At 39.0% G+C, this 16109-nt stretch overlaps 1 protein-coding gene across 7 annotated transcripts in view; it reads right to left on the bottom strand.

The window, feature by feature from the left end:
- igsf9bb (immunoglobulin superfamily, member 9Bb) overlaps positions 1–16109 on the bottom strand; it is a 105010-nt gene that overhangs the window by 38209 nt on the left and 50692 nt on the right. For all 7 annotated transcript variants that reach the window (XM_039686337.2, XM_089123416.1, XM_039686336.2 and 4 more), the window contains exons 5-7: positions 15621–15738; positions 12966–13107; positions 2848–2993 (exon numbers count right to left, since the gene is read on the bottom strand). In XM_039686337.2, the coding sequence (XP_039542271.2) occupies positions 2848–2993; positions 12966–13107; positions 15621–15738 (406 nt within the window). The remainder of the gene's footprint in view (positions 1–2847; positions 2994–12965; positions 13108–15620; positions 15739–16109) is intronic.

A 16109-nucleotide genomic window follows, 5' to 3' on the forward strand; every position in this document is an offset into this window, starting at 1 on the left:
GCTTACTGACTCAAGGTCACTGTTTCAATTCTGCTCCAGACTCCGGGGACAGAAGGCCATTCCAATCTCTCGGCTGCAAATAGAAAGCGTCAGCCTATCCAACAGCGGCAGTTGAGGCTAATGCACCTTCATGCACATGTATTGAGATGGAATGCGCAAGGAGACTAAAGTAACCCTGTCATCAATTACAAAAGATCACCATGCAAGAAAAATCTTTCTGAATACATGATCCCGATGTGAAAACGTAAAAAAATGATCCGGTCCATGATGAAAAGGCGTAATCTGCTGGTGAAGGTTGTTACTTTATTTTCATGCTCAATCCAATGAGGCCAATGTCAGAGAGGATGAAGGAGAATTCATTCTCTATTACATCATGTATGACATTACGTAATACAATAGGCCACTGGGAATTATTACTGCATCTACAATGATATACTGTATATATATATATATATAGACCTCCTGATTTTAGTGATTTGGTAAACTGAATGAAGATATTACATATGATACGATACGAACATTTTAATGTTAGATGAAGCAGTAAATCCCAGTTGCCTATTCATACTTTGCAGTCATGTGACTACCATGGATACCTGGCGGGCAACAAATGCTGACAAAATGGTGACAAACAGTGGCCAGACAGGGGAATTGCAGCCTTGCAAATTTCCAATACTACTATCAATGAACTATTTAGACCATATGTCACCGAATGTTAAAATTAGATATCAAGAAAAGATTTTTTCATTGATGTTTTCATTGACTTTCATGGACCAGACTTGGAGTTTGGAGATATTTACATGTAGCATATAGAGAATCCGTCACCTTACGTTGCACAAAAAAGGTGAAAAAGGTCTGTTTGCTTTTGTTTGCAGCTATACACAAAGTGACAAATCTGTTCTATCGTGTGATGAAGTCTTCCTCTGAATATGTACACCCTGCCTGGCTAGCAGGATGTCAAACATTGTAGCCTACCTGCTTATCCACTCCACATAGCATCAGATGATCAGACAACAACAAGAGCAGCGAAATGCATATAATCCTGTTAGCAATCTGTTAGGCTGTAATGTAGTATATAGTAATAAGTGTACAATAGTATGCCTGCAAAGTAACTGTAAGTAATAAGTAGACGCAGTACAACAGTAACGTGTCATTCATTCTCCATGCATTCATCTTCTCATATCATATCAAATCACGTACAGATGAACGCGTTCTCGCCACCTACTGGAAAACATGCAAGCACATTTATGTTAAAGGTACAATATGCAGGATTTTTGCAGTAAAATATCCAAAAATCCACTAGGCCAATGTTATATATTTTGTTAAGTTGATTACTTACAATATCCCAAATGTTTCCAACTATTTGTAAATCGTGAGAAAATTGCGATTTTTAACCAAGGAAATGGGGCGTGTGAGCAGGGGTGAGGAGTCGCTAGTCAATGACGTCAAATCCGCGTTACCCTCGGTTTCCGCCAGGTTTGACCTCGTACTGCAATAGTAACCATGGCGACAGGACAGATGTGGACAACTCGGTAGGTTATGCCCGTTATGCGTGCTCAACAGCGCGAGCGTCCCTAGCAGGGTTTTGTTCAAACATTATGGACCATGGCAAGCAGACTTTGAGACAAAAAGAGGACTAGAAAGAAGATCAACATCTAACTTTAACTTGACAGAGACGCGAGTGTTGCATGTTACTCGAGCAAACAGGTGAGCAAATCAATGTATATAAAACTAATCAATGTTATATAGTTCAACATGATGAAAAGTTAGAACATGATCTGTATGTTATTCTCTAATGTTAATCTAGCTTAGTCTCATACAGCCAACAAACAACAACTAACATTCAACACACTCAAATGCAGTTTAAGTGTGATAGTGAAACTGTTAGAGCAAGTGAAGTAGAAGTTTAATTCCTCTAATAAACTGACTGTATGAATAATTCAGCGTGTAGTTCGGTATAATTAAATGTCATTATTCCTTTATATCCGCAGGACTCGCGTTGCGTGTGCGCTGGTAAACGTCTAGCAATGCTTTATACTACAGTCAAGTTTAAAAACATCAATGTATTCACTCATCCATAAAAGATCAGCTTGACGACAAGATCCATAATTCCGCTTAATGCGGAATATACGTCATTAATATACGCCTTTGTTATTGAAAGAGGTTAGCGACCCCTGGTGGCGAAACAATCTTGCATATTGTACCTTTGAGACCAACTACCAACTATCTGGCAAGTCGTTTACACCTCAAAACACCAACTTTTGTATATTAAAACTGGCAACGTCCTGGCAAGATCCTTGATTAGTTTACTGGGTTTTGTTGCTAGAGAACGACGTTCTTGCCCGCCAGGAGGACTTGTGACGTCAAGTATGAATTGTGTAATGTCATACATAATGACCTACTGTATATCTACATTTGCGATCATACTGAGATCATCAATATGGGAATAAAAGGTCTAACTCATTTACTACAAAGTGTAATATGGATGACTTGGACACTAATGAAAAAAATGTTAGCAAATTCGTGACACTAACAATGTGTTCAACATCGTTTAGAAACATGCTTTGGATCATCTGAAGCTGATTATCATGTTCAACAAAACAGAACCACTTTAACTTTGGCTCTTAGATTTTTGAGCTGGATATATTGACTGGAAGTAAAAATACCAAATCGATTCTATTCTGATGGTTTCTCGCCTACACTCCACAGTATATTTCAGCATCTGCTCTGAGCAACGCAGAGAGTTTTAGGGGCATTAGCAACGGATACATGTTTTCAGATGAAAGACAAAAATCTAATGTCTGTAAGATCTAGTGGTGTATCAGCAGATTGCTCCACATAATGACTCACAATGCACTGTCAGGTATGCTGATGCAGAAGGTGGGCGGCCAAGGCTGTTACTCGGGCTGCAGGTGTATCTCCCAGCATCCTCAGGTTTCACCTGGGAGATGATGAGTGAACCGTCGATCAGAATACTCACTCTGCGCTTTAGGTCACTGGAGAGAGAAAAAGAGACAGAGCTGATTTAACACAAGTAGTATTAATAATGACGCTTTCCACAATTTACATTACTTACAAGTCATTATTGCCACAAAGAATGCCACAAAAAAATCTTTATTTATTCTACATATGCTATTGTTCAAATGTGTAGATCAGTAAGATAAAAAAAGAGCAATACTTTTATTTAGCAGGGACCATCAAATTGATCAGAAGTGACAGTAAAGACAGACTTCCAAACAGATGGAAATGGATAAATACTCAAAATGTTCCCATCCAATTTGACTTGTATTGCTGCCCGAATCATACACTGTTCCCTCATTGGTCAGAGAGGAACTGGCCCTCCAACTGAGTCTGGTTTCTCCCAAGGTTTTTTTTCTCCATTTTGTTACCTGATGGTAGCCTGGGAAAACCCAGACAACTTCCGGCAAATTTAGATTTGCTCTGAAAGTTAGGGTTAGTCTGGCAAAGAGCTCATTCAAGCCCATTTCCAATCCGTCGAAATCGCGGCACCAATCAGAAACGTTGGGGCGTGCTTTATGCGATGACGACAGCGCTGGGATTTTGAAGCAGATTTTGTAGCCTATCAGCCATCGCGTCTGTTTTAAGCGATTTGAACGTTTCCTTTTTGTTAAAAACCGAGCAAAGAACAACACTCAGAGATTAGTCAGAGATTAGACAGTTTCTCCGCCAACCGCTGCTCTGCATACATCATCTCCTTCATCACTCTGATTGGTTTTAGGTCTAGTCGCGACGTCCATTGGTGACGCCCCTCGGGAAATGATTTGTCTATGATGCTTTGCCCGACCATAACTCAGTTACAACTGAGAATGGTCTGGTTTTAACCAGGCTTTTGGCTTGCATAGTTGGGGACATTTAATATTAAACAATATTACTGATCTGCCTTACTTAAGGTGGACGTTGATGCAATTTTCTTCAAGAAACAAACTTTATTATTTTCATGTTATCACTGTGAAGCTGCTTTGATACAATCTGTATTGTAAAAAGCGCTATATAAATAAAGGTGATCTGACTTCATTATAATGTTACGAAGGATTTCTATTTCCTAAAATGGTTTCCAAAAAAAAAAAAAGAACTGTTTTGAGTAGTATTAATAAGAAATGCTTCTTGAGCAGCAAATCAGCATAATAGAATGGCTTCTGAAGGATAATCCTGAAGACTGGCGAAACGATGCTGTTGAAAATACAGCTTTGCCATTACATATTTTAAAATATAAAATGTATTTTATTTTAAATTGTATTAACATTTCACAATATTACTGTTTTACTGTATTTTACATTAAATAAATGCTGCCTTGGGTGGTATAACAGACTTATTTCAAAAACATTTATAAATATAGCTGCAAGCAGCCATTACCGGGGCCAAGCGCAAGAAGCGGCAACATATGCCAAAATGGCAAGGAGTGGCAGACCAACTGCAGCAAGGAGCAATTAAGGGCATTTTGAGAGAACTTTGGGCAAATGGCTAAGAAAATCACATAAACATTAACTTATAAGATGATTTAATGGGTTATCACTTTCGAACAATAGGTGGCGCAGTTACGAAATAGATGTGATGTGGTCAGAGTGAGGTGACAATGACACATGCAAAGTTTGGTGTCAAAATGTGAAGGCATTGCAGAGATAAAGCCTAAATAGTAATTTTGGCAGCATGCCTACATTTTGATGCTGTGGTATACGAAAACAGTTTTGTCTATCATCGTGCAATTCATAACTTTTAGTCGGCACGGTCTGGAGATGATACGATTCAATTTTCGTGAAAATCGAACAAACGGTCTAGGAGGAGTTCGAAAAAGAAGGTTTTTCAAAGAAATAAAGATGGCGAACAGGAAGTTTGTCTGATTATGGAAAACCTGATATCTATAATTTCAGCATAACAGAAGGAATCTATTAAGATCAGTTTCATTGCAATAGGCAAATTTAATCAAAAGTTATTAGCGTTCTCAGAAAATAATTATAACTTTTGACCAACAGGTGGCGCTGTCTCAAAATCTTTTGAGTACCTTCAGGGCATGCTGCTTATGGCACACACTGAGTTTTGTAATATTACACCAATGCATTTGTTTAGTATAGCATTTTAATTCACAAAACTCTATTGAAGTCAATGGGAATTTCACGTTTTGTTCTATTATAGCACCACCAAGAGGCTCAGTCCCACAATTTTTTTTATGTGTCCTCAGAGTGACCCCATACATATGTGTGTCAATTTTGGTGAAAATATCTCAATTCGCTTCCGAGTTATAAACATTTATATGAAAAAACACGTAAAAAATGACTGACACATGACTTTGTTTGAATTTTACTACCCCTTACTATCAATATTTTCGCATTTGGGTATTAGCGTATAGTTAACGAGCTATGATTCCGTGTTTTTGGCGGTGGTTTCGTCTCGATCGGAACAGCGGTTTTGAAGATATCGCCAAGTGTTTTTTTCGCGCTAAATCGCTACGCTACACCAACCGTAACACGAAACCCAGCATGTTTAGTATCGTTGGACTCGGCAACGATTCAGGAACTCAAAAAGATGACTCCCGTGAAAATAAGTGTACCACACCCAAAGCCATAAGCGTTTGAAAAAAAAAATTCACCACTAGGTGGCGCTGTTTCGAAACTTCTCAGGCTCCTTCAGGGCATCGTACTGATGACCCATACCGAGTTTCGTAACAATTCGTTCATGCGTTCAAAAAATACAGCATTTTAGCACATAATTCAAAATGGCCGACCGCCAAAATGGCCGTTCTGGGAAAATTGGATATCGGTGGACTCGGCATGACGCCCTGAATCTAACGAGACCAAATTTATGATTTTTGGACAAACCGTTCAGAAGTTACGAGCAAAAATAGCCATTTTTCATATCTCCGGACCACTAGGTGGCGCTGCGCCGAAACACAGCACGTAGCCTCAGGTCATGCTTGTGATAACACGTACCAAGTTTGGTCTGAAAACGAGTAAGCGTTGCGGAGATACAACCTCACGTCTGTTTTCGCAAGCGCTACGTAAATTTTGTTTACGCGTTTATCGAAAACTGTTATTCGAATCATCTTGAATTCCATAACTTTTTGTCAGCACTGCCTGGAGATGATCCGGTGCGATTTTGGTGAAAATCGGACAAACCGTCTAGGACGAGTTCGCAAAAGTAGGTTTTTTGGAAAATTCAAAATGGCGGCCGTTTTTTTATGACGGAAAATGACGTCATAGGGTGCGATCGAATCGGCTTGAGCTCAGGAACAAGAGGAAAAAAGAATTTTGTTGATAGGGCTTACGGTTCAAAAGTTATTAGCATAATAAAAGTGAAATTTTGGACAGTTGGTGGCGCTAGAGGGAATGCGTTAGAGACACCAAAATTGGTGTATTTAAAGTTGGGACTGTCCTCTATCAGAATGTCAAACCAAAACAACTTTCCCGCAAACCGGTCTATGGGCTGCCATAGACGCCCAGTCGGAAGAAGAATAATAATAATAAATATAGCTGCAAGCAGCCATTACCGGGGCCAAGCGCAAGAAGCGGCAACATATGCCAAAATGGCAAGGAGTGGCAGACCAACTGCAGCAAGGAGCAATTAAGGGCATTTTGAGAGAACTTTGGGCAAATGGCTAAGAAAATCACAAACATTAACTTATAAGATGATTTAATGGGTTATCACTTTCGAACAACGGGTGGCGCAGTTACGAAATAGATGTGATGTGGTCAGAGTGAGGTGACAATGACACATGCAAAGTTTGGTGTCAAAATGTGAAGGCATTGCAGAGATAAAGCCTAAATAGTAATTTTGGCAGCATGCCTAAATTTTGATGCTGTGGTATACAAAAACGGTTTTGTCTATCATCGTGCAATTCATAACTTTTAGTCGGCACGGTCTGGAGATGATACGATTCAATTTTCGTGAAAATCGGACAAACGGTCTAGGAGGAGTTCGAAAAAGAAGGTTTTTCAAAGAAATAAAGATGGCGAACAGGACGTTTGTCTGATTATGGAAAACCTGATATCTATGTTTTCAGCATAACCGAAGGAATCTATTAAGATCAGTTTCATTGCAATAGGCAAATTTATTCAAAAGTTATTAGCGTTCTCAGAAATTAATTATAACTTTTGACCAACAGGTGGCGCTGTCTCAAAATCTTTTGAGTACCTTCAGGGCATGCTGCTTATGGCACACACTGAGTTTTGTAATATTACACCAATGCATTAGTTTAGTATAGCATTTTATTTCACAAAACTCTATTGAAGTCAATGGGAATTTCACGTTTTGTTCTATTATAGCGCCACCAAGAGGCTCAGTCCCACAATTTTTTTTATGTGTCCTCAGAGTGACCCCATACATATGTGTGTCAATTTTGGTGCAAATATCTCAATTCACTTCCGAGTTATAAACATTTATATGAAAAAACACGTAAAAAATGACTGACACATGACTTTGTTTGAATTTTACTACCCCTTACTATCAATATTTTCGCATTTGGGCATTAGCGTATAGTTAACAAGCTATGATTCCGTGTTTCTGGCGGTGGTTTCGTCTCGATCGGAACAGCGGTTTTAAAGATATCGCCAAGTGTTTTTTCCGCGCTAAATCGCTACGCTACACCAACCGTGAGACGAAACCCAGCATGTTTAGTATCGTTGGACTCGGCAACGATTCAGGAACTCAAAAAGATGACTCCCGTGAAAATAAGTGTACCACACCCAAAGTTATAAGCGTTTGAAAAAAGAAATTCACCACTAGGTGGCGCTGTTTCGAAACTTCTCAGGCTCCTTCAGGGCATCGTACTGATGACCCATACCGAGTTTCGTAACAATTCGTTCATGCGTTCAAAAAATACAGCATTTTAGCACATAATTCAAAATGGCCGACAGCCAAAATGGCCGATCTGGGAAAATTGCATATCAGTCGACTCGGCATGACGCCCTGAATCTAACGAGATGAAGTTTATGATTTTTGGACAAACCGTTCAGAAGTTACGAGCAAAAATAGCCATTTTTCATATCTCCGGACCACTAGGTGGCGCTGCGCCGAAACGCTGCACGTAGCCTCAGGTCATGCTTGTGATGACACCTACCAAGTTTGGTCTGAATAGGATGAAGCGTTGCGGAGATACAGCCTCACGTCTGTTTTTGCAAGCGCTACGTAAAATTAGTTTGCGCGTTTATCGAAAACGGTTCTTCGAATCATCTTGAATTCCATAACTTTTTGTCAGCACTGCCTGGAGATGATCCGGTGCGATTTTGGTGAAAATCGGACAAACCGTCTAGGACGAGTTCGCAAAAGTAGGTTTTTTGGAAAATTCAAAATGGCGGCCGTTTTTTTATGACGGAAAATGACGTCATAGGGTGCGATCGAATCGGCATGAGCTCAGGAACAAGAGGAAAAAAGAATTTTGTTGATAGGCCTTACGGTTCAAAAGTTATTAGCATAATAAAAGTGAAACTTTGGACAGTTGGTGGCGCTAGAGGGAATGAGTTAGAGACACCAAAATTGGTGTATTTAAAGTTGGGACTGTCCTCTATCAGAATGTCAAACCAAAACAACTTTCCCGCAAACCGGTCTATGGGCTGCCATAGACGCCCAGTCGGAAGAAGAATAATAATAAATATAGCTGCAAGCAGCCATTACCGGGGCCAAGCGCAAGAAGCGGCAACATATGCCAAAATGGCAAGGAGTGGCAGACCAACTGCAGCAAGGAGCAATTAAGGGCATTTTGAGAGAACTTTGGGCAAATGGCTAAAAAAATCACATAAACATTAACTTATAAGATGATTTAATGGGTTATCACTTTCGAACAATAGGTGGCGCAGTTACGAAATAGATGTGATGTGGTCAGAGGGAGGTGACAATGACACATGCAAAGTTTGGTGTCAAAATGTGAAGGCATTGCAGAGATAAAGCCTAAATAGTAATTTTGGCAGCATGCCTAAACTTTGATGCTGTGGTATACGAAAACGGTTTTGTCTATCATCGTGCAATTCATAACTTTTAGCCGGCACGGTCTGGAGATGATGCGATTAAATTTTCGTGAAAATCGGACAAACGGTCTAGGAGGAGTTCGAAAAAGAAGGCTTTTCAAAGAAATAAAGATGGCGGACAGGAAGTTTGGCTGATTATGCAAAACCTGATATCTATGTTTTCGGCATAACCCAAGGAATCTATTAAGATCAGTTTCATTTTAATAGGCAAATTTATTCAAAAGTTATTAGCGTTCTCAGAAATTAATTATAACTTTTGACCAACAGGTGGCGCTGTCTCAAAATCTTTTGAGTACCTTCAGGGCATGCTGCTTATGGCACACACTGAGTTTCGTAATGTTAGACCAAAGCATTTGTTTAGTATAGCATTGTATTTCACAAAACTGTATTGAAGTCAATGGGAATTTCACGTTTTGTTCTATTATAGCGACACCAAGAGGCTCAGTCCCACAATTTTTTTTATGTGTCCTCAGAGTGACCCCATACATATGTGTGTCAATTTTGGTGCAAATATCTCAATTTACTTCCGAGTTATAAACATTTATATGAAAAAACACGTAAAAAATGACTGACACATGACTTTGTTTGAATTTTACTACCCCTTACTATCAATATTTACGCATTTGGGCATTAGCGTATAGTTAACAAGCTATGATTCCGTGTTTCTGGCGGTGGTTTCGTCTTGATCGGAACAGCGGTTTTGAAGATATCGCCACGTGTTTTTTTCGCGCTAAATCGCTATGCTACGCCATCCGTGAGACGAAACCCGACATATTTGGTATCGTTGGACTCGGCAACGATTCAGGACCTCAGAAAGATGACTCCCGTGAAAATAAGTGTACCACACCCAAAGTTATAAGCGTTTGAAAAAAAAAATTCACCACTAGGTGGCGCTGTTTCGAAACTTCTCAGGCTTCTTCAAGGCATCGTACTGATGACCCATACCGAGTTTCGTAACAATTCGTTCATGCGTTCAAAAAATACAGCATTTTAGCACATAATTCAAAATGGCCGACAGCCAAAATGGCCGATCTGGGAAAATTGGATATCGGTCGACTCGGCATGACGCCCTGAATCTAACGAGACCAAGTTTTTGATTTTTGGAGAAACCGTTCAGAAGTTACGAGCAAAAATAGCAATTTTTCATATCTCCGGACCACTAGGTGGCGCTGCGCCGAAACGCAGCACGTAGCCTCAGGTCATGCTTGTGATAACACGTACCAAGTTTGGTGTGAAAACGAGTAAGCGTTGCGGAGATACAACCTCACGTCTGTTTTCGCAAGCGCTACGTAAATTTTGTTTACGCGTTTATCGAAAACGGCTATTCGAATCATCTTGAATTCCATAACTTTTTGTCAACACTGCCTGGAGATGATCCGGTGCGATTTTGGTGAAAATCGGACAAACCGTCTAGGGCGAGTTCGCAAAAGTAGGTTTTTTGGAAAATTCAAAATGGCGGCCGTTTTTTTATGACGGAAAATGACGTCATAGGGTGCGATCGAATCGGCATGAGCTCAGGAACAAGAGGAAAAAAGAATTTTGTTGATAGGCCTTACGGTTCAAAAGTTATTAGCATAATAAAAGTGAAACTTTGGACAGTTGGTGGCGCTAGAGGGAATGAGTTAGAGACACCAAAATTGGTGTATTTAAAGTTGGGACTGTCCTCTATCAGAATGTCAAACCAAAACAACTTTCCCGCAAACCGGTCTATGGGCTGCCATAGACGCCCAGTCGGAAGAAGAATAATAATAATAATAATAAGAACCGGCACAGATACAATAGGTGCCTCCGCACCTTCGGTGCTTGGCCCCTAATAATAATAAGAACCGGCACAGATACAATAGGTGCCTCCGCACCTTCGGTGCTTGGCCCCTAAAAATCTTACTGACCTCAACCTTTTGAAAGGTACATCATTTTTGTGATGTTCCAGGTACTAGAAAATATATATATATATGCCTACGTAAATTTATTTTAAGCCAGGAAAAAAAAAACAAAGCCTCATGAATTTCTACTCTTTCAACAAGAACAGATGGAGTGTCCGGGGTAGAGATCAGAGATAGAAAAAAAAAAACCCGCATCAGTGGACAAAATGCCTGCGTGGCCTCAATTCTTGCCTGTGCTTCCACCTGTCCTGGTGCACAGAGTCTCTATTAGAAAAAAAAAAATAACATAATATCCTTTTTCTACAGAGTGTACATGCCACGCATGAGGGCGTCTTAAATGGCTCAGGGCACCGCTACTTATAATCAGTGCTAGTGGAGCGTATGATGACACAAGCGGCATGTCACTGGATATTCTTGTCATGGGGGAGAGAAGGAGAACAGCGAACCATGAAAAGCGGAGAGGGTCTATGGTGAGGCTGCGGTTATCGTTTATCGTATATATATAATAGTGGCCGTTCACTAGGCTATGTTCCCTTTTCTATTCAAGGTTAAAACAGAGGACACACCATTTTATGTAACATTTCTGTTTCCATTACTGTTTCTTTAAACATACCCTCTGATGTTCATTCATGTTTATTTTATGCTGTAACTAGTAGTAAAGAGAAAGAGGCAATGCAGCAATGTGACATGCCACAGTAGGAGTGATAAAAAGTCTATTTATGGTTTGAATTTCATACTAAAACTTAATTTTGAAAGCCACGATTGTTTTATGTACAATGTCACTTACGTGAGTCTCATGCTGAATGAGTGAGAGTTGGAAGCCCTGATAGTCATTTATGCTTTTAGCTTAGCAACATGCTAATGCTAAAGTCGTGTGAGGAGTAGCTTCCTATTTTTAATGTCCCCAATTATAGTCACTTGTAAGTTTCAATTTCAGCTGGAATTGATGGCCTTCGAAGTATAGAAAACTGAGCTTTACTAGAACAATCTGCAAGTCTTTACATTTGTACATGCATCATGCCAAGTGTGCATGAATGATCACAAGCGTTTTAAGTCGTGTAGTGTGTGGACGGAGATCTTTTCTGAATGGACAGTATGGACTTGACGGTTTAATTTTCAAAAAGCTGTGTTAGAACCAAAAACGCACTAATGTGGACATAGCCTACGCTTTCGATTGTAGGAGGCCTAGAGCTGCTTCTTTTTTTTTACATTGATAACTCTTTAAAAATAAATGTAAATTAAAAATGCATCTGTTTATCAAATATGTACACTATGATTCAAAAGTTTGGGGAGGGTAAGATTTGTTTATTGTTTTTGAAAGAGTTTCTAACACTGTGTCTACACCGAACGCGTATGGTGCGATGTGATAAAGACAATAGAACCCTTTATAATCAGTATAGCGGACTCCAAGCACTCACGATACATCTCATAGGAAGGACAAATGGATTTGTAACAGTCGCTTTATCGCGCCATTGGCGGCAAGGCTGCATTTATATGATCAAAAATACAGTTAAAACAGTAATATTGTGAAATATCATCATATTTTTATTTACTCTCATATATATCATTAGAAATAAAATTTCTATTTGAATTTATTTTAAAATGTAATTTATTATGTATTATTATCAAAGTTGAAAACAGTTGTGCTGCTTAACATTTTTATGGAAACCATGATAATCTTTTTTTCAAGTTAATTTCTTTTATGAAAGTTAAAAAACAGCATTTATTTGAAACAGAAATCTTTCGCTTATTTGCTGTCACATTTTTAATGTGTCCCTGTGGAATAAAGGTAAACATTTTCTTTTTTCTTTTTTTCGTTAAAAAAAAATCTAACTGACCCCAAACTTTTGAATGGTACGTTCGGATGAGTCGAAACCCTCTAAATACAGTTTAACGACACGTACGATTACATTTCAGAACATTTCTTAACAAAAGGCCTTACAAAGTGATTGCCCAAAGCCTAAAACAGAATTTCAAAGCCCATAGTCCCTATTGGCAAACTCACTGATGCCTCAATGATGATGACGAAACTACATGGACTGTGACAAACTCCACATGGACACAGGACAGTGGGGGTATGGTACAGTAATGAACCCGATCATAACTTTACTTCTTGAAGTAGACGTTATCTTCCTCCCAGAACCAGGTGTACGTTAGGTTGCCAGGATATGCCTCAGCATGACAAGTGAAGAATGCATCCTGGGATATGTTTACGGTTATGTTCTCTGGCGGTGAGACAATAAATGGGGGTCCTGAAATAGAAAAGAGACACATAATAAATCACCATAACATATCAGGACACGTCACATCCTATTGGAGCACATAGCAATCTTAGTGCTCTTCAAGGATAAAAACAACTAGAGCTGGAGAAAAGAGTGTTTCAATTTTCATTCTGTTATTTTGAATTCAACAGCTGTTAAACAATCAACACAATCCACCATTGTGGAGTGAATCAAGTGAAGATTGTATTCAGTCAATGCCTCACTTACATGCTAAATGAAGAGTCAATATACACTACCAGCCAGTCGAGTGGGCATTGATATGGTTTCCAATGGTGCAAAATAACAAGTGAACCTCAAGGAAAATATTAAACTACAGGTAATTAAAAATCCATGTAATGACCACTTTAAACTAAACATTAAAAACACTAGATAAATATTATTAGAGGTACCCTCAGCTGTAACGTACATATTTGGATCAACCGTCTCATTTGAATATCCTCGATTAAGATGATGAGAATTCTACTCGGTGTGAGAATCTGCAGCGGCCTACAGACAGATCTCACTTTACTGCCCACTGTGGGCATCGCTTATGTTGGCAGTGCCAGTGTAAAGAGAGGGCTCTTCTGTGGAGAAAGCCTGCAGAGATCTCCACATGACTCTACAGATGCTCTCTGTCCTGTTCTATACACACACAAACACACACACACCAGTACAAAAACAAACTTGCAAGACAGCCATGTTGTCTGCAAAACCATCTAGCCACTTTAATGTTTCAGCAGTTTTTTTTTTAATTTATGTTAATTTAATTTATTTTGTTTTTTTAAATAATTTTATTAAAAATGTTAATTCTCATTTTTGATACTCTTTAAATGCATTTTATGTATATATTTGCATTGCTTTACCCTTGCCATTCAGTCTTAAAATACGTGATAAACTGCTCATACTTTCTTAATAAGTAACTAATATATTGTACAATTTATAAAAAAATCTTTCATAATTTTATAATAATTATTTTATAATTTATAATATCTTGTAATAATGACATATTCTCATATTAATAACCTAACACGCCATAATAAAGAAAAAGTTTCTCGTAATAATGAGAAAGTATCTGTGGGGAATGTGGGCTTCCACACTAAATTACCCCTTCATCAACACCAAATCAGCATTGCTAATGTTCCTATTATACTGAATATCATTTTGCATTACAATCAACACTATTAAAATTATTACAATGTTTCACTTTTTCTTTTTTTACTTTAGTAGTTTTATTTAAAACGGGTTTGCATTTGATGGGAAGGAAAATAAAAAGAGTAGCATATTTTACTTTTGTTTAGAAGAATGAATAATGTGAATATATTTCCAATATGCAACAGACACAAAACAGATTAGCAATCCCAACAGGAAAAAGCTTATTTGGCAGAACTATGGTGAAAAATCTCTCTGACAGTGAACCCATTACTGCTTTATACTATACCAGACAGCTAACATATGGAGTCCAATTATCTCTGTAGCTCTGCAGCATGGGTGTATAGCAAGCATGACATTGCAAACACAGAAGACCGTTCAAACACAGCACAGAACTCTGACAAAATGATAGTCATGTCATTCAAATAATAGCATACAATAAAGAAATGGGGCCCTATTTTAACGATCGAAGTGTCAAGTGCAAAATGCAAGTAACTTTGTAGGTGGGTCTTGGGCGCTGTGGGATAAATGACGTTTGCGCCCGACGCAAGTTTAAAAGGGGTTGGTCTGAAGCAGCTTCATTATTCATAGGTGTGGTTTGGGCGTAACGGGAAACAAACCAATAAGAGCATCATCTCACATTCCCTTTAAGAGCATGATGAACGAGGTATGCTTGTTCCATGGCGCAATACTATTATAACGGTGCATTTACCAGGCGCACTTCACAATCGGTTCATAGCCGAGGAGATCGATGTTCTCACCAGGGCGGTAAAAGAAAGAGAAGTGACATTGGTGATGGGACAAACCCACCCAAATTAGCTTAACATGCATATAATAATTTGGCTAAATGTGTAAGCTTTATGCCTATTTTTACCATCGTCATGAACACAATGATTTCCCTCATAGTTTAATATGTTTCCTTATAATAATGTATCATTTGCAAAAAGTAAAATGCATCTGTGTAGATGAGAGAATCATCTACGGTGTATGCGTGTTGTTCACACTCTGTATTATAACCAAGCATGCACGCTTAAAATAGCATCTGAATGTACGCGCAACGCGCCACTGACTTTAGACTAGGTTTTTTCTGGTCAGTGGCGCAATTGTTTTCTGGAACTGCAAAATACTGTAGCACCAGGGATTGTTTGCGCTGGAACACGCCTCCTTTTTTTGCACTGAACCGCCCAGGGAGTGCAAGTTCATTCCTTACAGTAGTTTACTGACTTGAGTCTGTGGAGGGAAAAGTCTTCTTTGCACAGGTGCAAAATACAAATGATATATGCATCAGTGTACAAAGTCAATTGCGCTGGGTACAAGAGAGGGCCCACGGAGTCAAGTCAGAGCTAGGATGCTACCTTGGACGAGTAAGCGTGTGGTATGGATGGCCTCTCCCTGCTCGCTGTACGCTCGGCATGTGTACGCTCCCCTGTCCTCACGGCTGATGGAAACAAGCGTCAGGCTGCCATCACTGACCTGTGGAGAGAGGTCACAGCATCACCTACTGAGATACAAATTAACAATCTTATCAACATAAAGAAATAATCTTGCAGACAAGTGTTGGGGGTAACGCATTACAAGAATTGTGAGTTTTTCTTTTTCAAAGTACTTTTCACATTTACAGTACTTTTTCAAATAAGTAACGCAAATGACTTTGTTTTCCCATTAACTGACACCGCTCTTGTCCCCATGTTGAGAGAAATCGGGAGTAAGTGCAGAGGCGTTGTGTGAACACGGTTTAAACATGATAGTTATTGTAGTTCTTCTAGACTATCAGAATATTATGCAAACCTGCAATGATTAAATTTGTTAAATGACTAGGGCTGGGTACCAAGTTCGATACTTTT

The sequence above is a fragment of the Pimephales promelas genome, chromosome 19 (genome assembly GCF_988280905.1).
Source record: "Pimephales promelas chromosome 19, fPimPro1.hap1.1, whole genome shotgun sequence".
Taxonomy (NCBI): Eukaryota; Metazoa; Chordata; class Actinopteri; order Cypriniformes; family Leuciscidae; genus Pimephales; species Pimephales promelas.